The 11107-nt window shown below is 36.1% G+C and overlaps 1 protein-coding gene across 2 annotated transcripts in view; it reads right to left on the reverse strand.

Moving 5' to 3' along the window:
• The window catches only part of LOC137618169 (potassium voltage-gated channel protein Shaw-like), a 106262-nt gene that overhangs the window by 57214 nt on the left and 37941 nt on the right, over nt 1-11107 (reverse strand). For both annotated transcript variants that reach the window (XM_068348223.1, XM_068348224.1), the window contains exon 6: nt 544-1429. In XM_068348223.1, coding sequence (XP_068204324.1) covers nt 544-1429 — 886 coding nt within the window. The remainder of the gene's footprint in view (nt 1-543; nt 1430-11107) is intronic.

The following is an 11107-nucleotide window of genomic DNA, read 5'->3' on the forward strand; positions in this document are numbered from 1 at the left end:
GATTAGAATAAAAAATGTTGGGTTATGGAGTATTGGTGTTAATCAATCCTGTACTATTTTTTCTTCAATTTTGAAGATCAAATTTGTGTTAGTTGTCCGAACTAGTAAGTTCAAGAGGTCAGAAAAATATCCTGTTGATATAAATGCTGTACAAGTAAAAATCCAGAACAGAGAAATTCCATAACCCCTGCTCAACACAAAATTAGTATTCATGGCAAAATTTGAGTGTATCAGCTAATTAGTCTGACTAATAATCAGGTGCAGTTTGCTGATATCTAGTGGAGTCATACACTAATATGGAATGTTTCATAATGTACTGTTTGTAAAATTTGTGGACATGTTTTCTTGTGGGAGCACTTTACTTACTGCTCTCAAGGAAAGAAAACAGGAAGGTCACTGCAGGCAAGGATAGAGCTTGATAGGTTCTGAAAGGATAAGGTGAGACTGATGATGTCAATGAAAATCCCAATATGATTAAAATGATGGTCCATGTGAAGATGATCCTTAAAGATGAAGTTTGTATACGATTTACATTTCACTTACCCATTTTAGGTCCCGGGTTACGATTCATAGCATTCGGTCCTCCTCCTTTCGGGGGCCCGGTTGCTACGGGTGGTCCAACACGAACATGCTCCACTGGCAGGACTCTTCGCCTCTTCTTAGGCAATTTGGCTCTTGCTTGCGTGTGGCTGTAGTACATAGCAAAGTTTGAAACAATCACAGGAACTGGTAGTGCAATTGTCAACACACCAGCCAAAGCACACAGGGCACCCACAAACATACCTACATACGTTTTAGGTGCCATGTCACCATAGCCTACAGTAGTCATAGTGACTAGAGCCCACCAGAGACCAAGTGGGATGCTGTTGAAATCGTTGTGTGGGTTTGCTTGTATCCTCTCAGCATAGTACACAAGAGAGGCAAAGATCACTATACCCAGCACCAAGAAAAACACAAGGAGGGTCAACTCTTTGGCTGATGCTCGGAAAGTCTGTATTAGGATCTTGAGGCCTGATGAATGCCGCGTGAGCTTAAACAGTCTCATGATACGAATAATGCTAAAGAATTCCAAGATGTCAGCATTCTCTAGATGAGAAGCAAATTTCTGGAGGAGAATATCCACATAGAAGCTCAGTGTGGCAATGAAGTCTATCATATTCACTGAGGCTCTCAAAAACAAAAACTTGTTGGGTGAAGCAATGCATCTTATCATGATCTCAAAGGTAAACCAAGTGTTACAGACACATTCAATATAGAAAAAGGCCTCATGGGCATTGGTTGCTTTCTTATCAAGAGTCCAAGCAGTAGTGTTATCTGCAGTCGTAACAGTGACATTCTCAATAACAGGAACTCGCATATCTGGATGTGTCTTGAGGCAAAAGGACAGGATGGAGACACAGATGAAGAAGACCGAGATGACACCAATTACCTAAAGTAAAGATAGGGTCTTAATTTCACTCACTCTTATTCACACTACATTACAAAATTCCATCTTCATGAATAAAATTTAATTTACAGAGGCCACTACTATACTAGTGTTCAAGGTTAAAATAGTGACTACTAACATTTTATTACAATAAAGTGTGACATATTAAAAATGCCAAAAGCAAACACAACAACTGTCATTTTACTGCTATAAATCAAAGCTTGCATGTAATATACCTACTCAATAATACATTTATTCCTATAGTAACTATAAAACTGCAAATAAAAATCTATCATAATTCAGAAGTGATGTAAGTGGGAGAAAAACCTTTTACTGTACAGTATATCAATTTTCATTTGGCTAATGTAGTGTGTGAAAAATAACTTACCATACCTTTAAGACAAATTCATTTTATTGAAATTTTCAATTAACCATATCACAATTTAATCACATATCATAGTGAGTATTTGTTCCTGAAATACTCATATAAATTAGTGAAAAGAATAACTGTACTTACAACTTTTCAATAATTTATCTATTCTAAAGTACAGATCAATTTCAAGCACACTTACTCTTCCTTTATAGAATAAAGAATGACCATCCTGTAATGGATTAAGTACCATCTGAATACCAACTGTAGCACTTGAAAGTCACCATTATTTATATGATACTATTTCTATGAAACTCCCCTGGCATTCACATTGTTTTCTCCCAAACTGTTGACATCTACCCTAACACTAAACAAATCGCAGGTTTCATTCTTTGTAATAGGTCTACCTTTCTAGTGAAGTATTGTGCCAATCTGGCAGTTTATGACAATTATCTTGATGTAAGTACATCACAATTCCTATGTTTTTTTTTTTTTTTTAAGTCACATTTGTGTGACCATTGTTTACCCGAGCTACTGATTTTCATGTTTTTTTTTTTGCGATTTAGCTTATTTGAGACCAATTAATAGAGGATGTCTTCTTCTGGAATTGCTATGAATGCCTGTGAGAGTTGTTCAAGTCATTTATTGCTGGGCGATCATGACTCCTCTTGATATCACATGATGGGGGCAGGATTGTCATTTGAATAATCGTTGTGAAAAATGTAATTTGCTAACAGTTCCTCTTATGATAAGATATATCCAGATAGTAGTTGACCACTTAAGGAGTTCCAAATATAAAAGGAAATTAATGAGTTGTTCAGGGGAAAATCCAGTGAATATTAAGCTAGTTGTTACATGGGGATGATGACGGCAATGTCATGAAAGTGATCAATGAGTTTTTTGGGAGGTGGTGGTAGTGAACTTCATAAGTTCTTTTTCAGTAATAATTTTGCTTTGTTTGTTAAATCTAAGAGGCCAGTGAATCTTCAGGCAAAGGCAGGGATTCTAACCTAACCTGCCCCGTTTCAAACCCCCAGGCTACCTCAACAACTTTTACCATGCAGTTTTAGTGTGTTGGTCAGTAATGGTTCTGATGGTGCACAGTGCATTATCAAGTAAATCAAACTACAAAAGCATCACCCTCTCAGATTACTTCAGGTCCCTCTACTGTGAAACCCTTGCATTTTTGCGATCTGGTCAGTTTTATACAACCACCACATTTCAAGATAAAAGACCGGGCTGGTAGTCTGGATTCTAATATTCATTAGCCCACGGAAGTGAGCACACATTGAGCAACCTTTTCATACATACTGTACTGTATATTGATAGTGTGGCATTTCATATGGTTCCAGTAGAACAAAGAGACACATTTCAATTAAGTCTTTTAAAGTTTGGCAGGAAATGAACGGTTGCATCATGTTTCAGTTGGCAGTGGGCTTTAATCTAAAGTAGGCTCGGTCACTGTCACATCTCGACATTTCCCTAGTGGTTGTTACCATAGGTGCTAGTACCTCAACTGACGAAACAGGTCTCTTGCACAGTGCAGGTGTAAAGTTTTAATTAAAAGTAAACAAAAGGGGTAGCCTGATGTTTCCTTTTCTGAGGATTCATACGGCCCGGATTTGGAAAATGAGGGTAATAATGAGAACAACTTAGACTTGGATTGGGTATCTTTTCATTTGTTAAGGAAAATCATTTCTGATATGTATCCAAGTAAGTTAATCATGGAAAGATCAAATAATGCTCATTTTTATACCTTCTAATGCTATCACTTCAAAGACAACTTATACTCTGAAGTTTTCCATTATGTATTTTCATGGACAGAATGAATAAATAATCAAAGAGGACTCAGCCTTCCATGCTTTATTTGGAAAGTTAAAATAGATGAAATCTCTGTCTATTTGGATGTGGATGAGGTTGCTAGGGACACTGGCGTCTTTAGAGATATTTATTCTAATGGGTCGCATGAAGATGAGTGATTTACAGTTTCTCCTCAAATAGTATTTTCACGGTTTAACTCAGGGAGTGTCCTTGGAAGTAAGGGTTCCACACATCTTTCCACAGATGCTTCCAAGAAAGGTTTGGGCACAATTATAGGTTATTTTCATCTATAAGGAAAGTGGATGAAAAAGAAAACTTTTCATATCAATTGTCTGGAACTCTTAGCTGTGTTCAAGGCACTTGAGGTTCGGGAGTATCTGGTAATTAGAAAGTGTGTGGTTGTGTTGTCAGACAACACGACAGCATTGGCTTAAATTTGAAAGCAAGGGGAACTAGGTCAGCATTAACTTTCGAATAGTGGAAGTATTTTTATCTTGATAAACCTAAAGGAATAATCCTTCTATGTAGCCTTGTTTGTGACAAATTGAAAGTCTTCACAGATCAATTAAGTAGAAAACAACAGATACTCCCGAACAAATTTTCTCTAGTTCCGTTACAGTCAAAAGATTTGCCATTGGTGAGGAAGGACAAACATGAACATTTTTATGACATTACGCAACAAGAAAATAGAGGTGCTTTGCTCTCAAGTTCCAGCTGTGATAAACAAGCTGGGGTATCTGCAAACAGCAGAATGACCATGGCGGCTTGCTTTTGGCCTCAAAGACAGTGGTTTACAGATCTGTGGCTTCTATTGTTGGAGAGTCCAACAAAACCAATCTTGTCAAACAACCAGTTATAAAGTCAGTTTATCTAAACTTATTTGCACTACATCAAACAGTATGGAAACTCTTCACTGTAATCTCAGAGATTGTCTATCTTGAGATTCATAAGACAGTCAACCAATAATTTGGGTTAGAGACAATGGAACGTTTATTTTGATTGGTGCAAATCCGAGAATATTTCAGTAACAGCAACTAAATTGAACAATATTGTTAAGTTAATGTGTTTCCTTTGTTATGAAAGGAAATAATCTATTGCAGCTACTAAGGGTTATAGGTCAATGCTTAAAAGCAAGCTCAAGCACCTAAACTTTGCCTTATCTGCTTTGGGTCTTATTTTAGATGTCTTCAGACCTTTTACAATTGAGAAACATCCAGTTGCCAAAAAATTTATTTGAATCTAACTGCAGTGTTACAATATCTAAACTTTTTCATTTTGAAACTTTGGGAAAGATCTCGATGCTACAATACTTTACCATCCAGCTTTAGCTTCAGCTAAAGGCATTCGTGAAATGGAAGCTCTTTTTCTATAGTGTGGGCCTTTGAGACTAGATGATTTTATCTATTACTTACATTCTAAGATAAACAGGATTTTAACACTAAAGGTTTGCCTCAATATTTTCACCTTTCCTCTTTGGAAAAGAAAGTTGGCAATACTTCAGTAAGAGAATTGGAATTAAAGTATTTGTAATCCTCTAGGCTACACAAGAGGTTATCAGGGGGTACTAACAGTAATCTATATGGTGCCTTCTTGAGCATGACATGGTGACCTTGCACAAGGTTGTGTAATGTTCTCACCATGGTAGGCAAAGGACGATCCACAGAAAGGTCATTGGAAGTGATAACATTATTTTTTTCCAGGCAATTATGTACAGGTACCATAAGTTTATTCTTTATTAAGGACTCACATTTCTCATGATTGTTTTCCTGTTGAGACAAAATAGTTTTGATTGTTGAATTGTATTCTTGTTACATGCATGTTCCATGTTTCTTATTAAAGGTTTGTCACTCAAGAGTGGCAAATGCCAGAGACATGTAACCAAGCTGTTGTCCAGTATCTTAGTTACTGGACTTGTATACCATTATAAAAATATATACGTAGGCTGAAAATCTACTTAACCATGGCTGCTAAACTGGAAGCACTGAACAAATATTTCAAACTGAATGCCAATAGATTCAACTATGCACCACTGTATGTGCAGAAGGGGTCTTTCATTCGGGAGATTTTCAAGAAGAGAAAGGAGATATCATAAACTAATGCTACAGTCCCAACTAAAACTAAAGTCAATGTGATGATACATGATAAGTTTTTCAGCGAAGAAAGTATCAATGGACGATATGACAAAAAGAAGGAAAACTAATGATTCGTTCATGTGGCAAGAACAATAAATGAATGCCTGACGAAGAAATAAAAACCCTTTGCAACAAGTAAGGGATGGATTATAGAATTGAAGGGGGTATAAATGAAAAACAAAAATGACCGGAGTTGCAATCAGAAAGGACCAGGCTATGGCTCCTGTTGGTTTTGTAGACAGATCTATATGCCCCACAAACCTCCTATCCTTACCTCAAAAGAACAAGGCCTGAGTCAGTACTGTTCCCCTCAAGCAGCCTTTCAATGACTGCTTAGCTCCTGAAGTAAAAATACCCCTTAAGAAGAAGGGGCTAATGATCAAGGTACCACTAATTGTAGACATTAGTGATGGATAATTAGAGAATATATGTCAAATTTATGCCACCAAATGCTGCCTCAATCCTGCAGCCTCTAAATGAAGGGTTCATATAACAATAAAATGCCACTTGAACTCCACAGGAAAACATCATAAATGTTTTAAATGAAAATACATTATGTTGTAAATACATATATGCAATTTAATAATAAACTGAACGTAAAGGACTATACCACTATACCATCGGAAATGGAACTGAAATTCCTATCATCCATGAAACTGTACCCGTACACTGTATTGTTTGCTCAAAATCAGGCTGTACGTATGTATATACCCAGTAACAACAATTTCTAAAATTATTTGATAATACTGTATTGTTATTGTATAATATATTATGCATTCATCGTCAACAGGTTAGCGATTTAATTCGAATGGCTTTAGATGCAGAACTTAATATACTATGAGTGTAATGCATTGTACCATTAAAGATGCCATTACATTCATTAAAGGAGCAATAGAAGGGTTGCAGCCACAGAAAGTTAAGCCTGCAGGAAGAATCTTTGGTCTAAAGTCCTTAATAATTTTACTGGATTCCCAGCTATAGATATGCATCTTCATATCATTTTAAAAATTGCAAGACAACTTGTTGGCAATGGAATGTAGATATATAGGATGAAGATGTCCTTGAACATATAGAGAAGCATTGGGGAGAGTTAACAAAGGATTTAGAGGAGTTCATTAAGTCATCAACAGAAGAGGAGGGCAACGATGCCTGGAGCTACACAGTTGTAATAAACAAACTTACCAAGGTCTTCAGAATATCTTGAGAATTAAAATGCAAAGTAAAAGAATATGAGTCACATTTGGAGATGCTATTATGGTAACTAAGGATATCTCTTGGATCAAAAGAAAAAAAATCATTGGTTGAAAAACAATATAGTACTCAAGCGCCATCAATGTCATCTGCTGCCAAACCATTACCATCAACTTTGTCTTCTGCCAAGCCACAATTTTCTGCATTGGTTACTCCCAGTCTCACCTCCCTAATTCTATCCACATTTCATTACCTTTCATGAAGTGGTACATATCCAGATGAGCCTTGTATTTTTTAATCAAGTGAATACAACCTGTTGTGATGTTTATGCCAATTTATGTTCATCACAATGTTGTTGGCATTCAAAAGAATGCCACCATCATCATTATCATCATCTCTGGTGCACTCTGCTCAGGGTAAGAGGTATGGCATGTTCAGCTACAATGCCAAACAATGCACATACCTTCTCATGGTGCTTAGAGTTCAGATAACCCATAAGGGACAACAAATAATAGTTTGCTAAATGTCAGTGCTCATGACAGTGACTGATGACAGTAATATACCATTTAGAGTACTAACTACGTATATCAAGACAAAGATACAAGCTCAAACTATTATTGCAGACTTCTATTGTGAGGTCAAAATTGGTCCATGAAATTAACACACCATGGAAAGAAAGTCTTACTCTTACAATAAATCAATATGTATGGTAGGGGGGGGGGGAGGATATTACAAAAGAAGGTAACAGGTATATAGAAGAGAAGATTTTCTTCACTGTACGTACCATAAGTGAGGTTAGAAAATACTGTAGGACCTTTCTTGCGTTCCTATAGCAACGTCAACCATCAAGGTGCACAAGTGTCTACATGGATAACTTTTTTTTACTTTTTAGTCATATCTTCCAAGACTCAAAAAGTTTGTTACATGAAGTCAAATTTGGAGTTTGAGTCATCTCAATACACTCTACTTAAGATGAGGCCATAGTTTCATATACCAAAAAGAGGATCCTACACCCATGGATATGATTATATCTAACATGGGGAGTCCTCGAGTGTCTCAAATAACTTATCTGAGACATAAATTTAAGTCAGATATTTTTGCCAAAAGATATATGGGGTTAGAATCTGTCCTGTTACTGGTTTTACACAACTACAAGGCTTGTGTCAATAATACAGAAATTGTGATTTAAATCATGGTATCCGGTGAACTGAGAAGGGGGAAGTAAATTTTATGGCACTGAAGATTATATTCATATGAACATCACACTTGATATCTTTGGCGTGTTATATATATTATATATATATATATATATATATATATATATATATATATATATATATATATAATTTGATTTTTTAACATTTAGACATGTTTTTTCATATTCAAATAAGCCACGTTCCAAAACAATAATGTCTGGATTCTCTTAACGACCACGGGATCAGAGTCCTAAAGCGAAACCACTCAAAGACAATAGCAACTAACCGGCCGTGAATCGAACCCTGGTCCAGGATACTTGTATTACAGTGATACTACCATTTAGCCATTAAGCTAAATGGTAGTGTCACTGGCATAAAAGTATCCTGAACCAGGGTTCGATTCCCGTGTGGTCAGATGCTATTGTCTTTGAGTGGCTTTGCCTTGGGACTCTGATCCCGAGGTCAGTAAGATAATCCATTTATTACTGTATTAAAACATATGGCTTATTTGAATATAAATATATATATATATATATATATATATATATATATATATATATATATATATATATATATATATATATATATATATATACTAGTGTATGTGACCCATCAAAATGACTTCTAAATATCTAGATAGATATATAGTATATACACCACACACAGATTCAACCCTTCCCTCCCCTTACCCCTTCCTAACTGCAACACAGCAGTTGTGGTTTGCGAGTGTATCTCTCAGGGTAACCCCTCTTACCAGGGTATAACTATATCTCCCAATATCCGAAGGATGGGAAGAAATCAAGTAGTTATACGTCTGGCTTAGTTGCTTAGTGTGACCGAAAATATATATATATATATATATATATATATATATATATATATATATATATATGTGTGTGTATATATATATATATATATATATATATATATATATATATATATATATATATATATACATTGGATCCTCCTCTCTGGTTACGGTTCATTTTCCCTTTGCCTACATACACACTGAATAGTTGGCATATTCTTTACATATTCTCCTCTATCCTCATACACCTGACAACACAGATTACCAAACAATTCTTCATCACCCAAGGGGTTACTGCACTGTAATTGTTCAGTGCCACTTTCCTCTTGGTAAGGGTAGAAGAGACTCTTTAGCTATGGTAAGCAGCTCTTCTAGGAGAAGGACACTCCAAAATCAAACCACTGTTCTCTAGTCTTGGGTGGTGCCATAGCCTCTGTACCGTGGTCTTTCACTGTCTTGGGTTAGAGTTCTCTTGCTTGAGGGTACACTCGAGCACACTCTCCTATCTTATTTCTCTTCCTCTTGTTTTGTTAAAGTTTTTATAGTTTATATAGGAGATATTTATTGTTGTTACTCTTCTTAGAATATTTTATTTTCCTTTTTTCCTTTCCGCACTGAGCTATTTTCCCTGTTGGAGCCCCTGGGCTTATAGCATACTGCTTTTCCAACTAGGGTTGTAGCTTAGTAAGTAATAATAATAATAATAATAATATATATATATATATATATACACAGTAGAACCTCTACACACGAACGTATCTACATCCGAATTTTCCAACATCCGAAGTAAAATTAGAGCAATTTTTCGACTCTACACCCGAATTTTATTTCGACGCACGAAGTAAGCAATTTTCGTCGTACCAGTTGTATCCGAATTTTTCGACACGCGAAGTACAATTCGAACACGTTCCTACTCTACACCCGAATTTTTTTACGACACCCGAAGTAAACAATACCCGTGCACGTAGATGGTAATCATAGTGCCAGATGTATTTTTTATTTCCACCGATAGAAGGCAGCATTTCTACCTCGGAGGGACCCTCAATTAGCGTGGCTTGGGACATTCCTCTGTTCTCGTCGGCTTCGTGTGGTTGTGCCCTGTGCATTCTTCTATTAACTGTGTTTTAATCGTGATTTTTTACGTTCATCCTTTTACGGTATTTTACGTAAATCATGGGTACTAAAAGGCTTAGTTTCGCAAGTGGTAGTGGTAGTGGTGAGAAAAGGAATAAGGAAATGCTTTCTTTAGAAGTAAAGCAAGGAATTATTGAAAAGCATGAGCGTGGCGTCCGTGTGAGTGAACTTGCAAAAGAACATCACGACGAACTTACTACAGAGGAGCTCAAGGAACTCCATGCTATGTCTGAGCACATGAGTGATGACAAGGAAGGGATCGAGGAGGTAGAACATGTGTTAGGTTCGGCGCAAATAAAAGAGGTGTTAGGAAAATATCAAGACGTGGTCGACTTCATCGATAAATACCATCCAAAGAAATTGCAGGTTTGTCGTGTAGTTGCGCAGTTTGATGATGTTTCCCTAACTTATTCTCGAAACATTCTGAAAAGCTGTACCAAGCAACTTTCTATCGATAGCTTCTTTAAAAAAACTACAAAGCGTACTCGTGATGAAGAGGAAGGAAGTGGTTCAAAGAAAACGGCAAAGAGTGAAGCGAAAGAAAGTGAAACAAAGAAAACGGCAAAGATTGAAGAGAAAAAAATTCAATCAATTTCAAGTGTAGAGTGAAAGTGATTAAAATTAATCATCAAAAAGAAAAAAAGAAAATGTAAAAAAAAATTTAAAATATAAAAATAAAAAAAATAAATAAGCTAAGTTAGGTTAAAGTTCACTTAGTGTAAGTTAGAATAAGTTACGGTAGTGTACGTTTATCGTACTCAACCTCTCTACCTCCTCGCCGCCCGTCCGTCTCCTCTCTGCATAGTAAGACCAACTCCTGCGCTGGACTTTCTAAGGTAAAGTAACGCTAAAAACCAGTTTCTTATTTATTATTTCTTGATAATTATTATTTTTTACATGTCTATTATCTAATTTAGAGTGCATGTTGTCATGTGTAATTATGTGTAGTAATTTATTAAGGAGTTATCATAGGTTTTTGGGCTCAACCACGGATTAATCCTATTTCAATGTATTCTTATGGGAAAATTC

The sequence above is a fragment of the Palaemon carinicauda genome, chromosome 24 (assembly GCF_036898095.1).
Source record: "Palaemon carinicauda isolate YSFRI2023 chromosome 24, ASM3689809v2, whole genome shotgun sequence".
Classification (NCBI taxonomy): domain Eukaryota; kingdom Metazoa; phylum Arthropoda; class Malacostraca; order Decapoda; family Palaemonidae; genus Palaemon; species Palaemon carinicauda.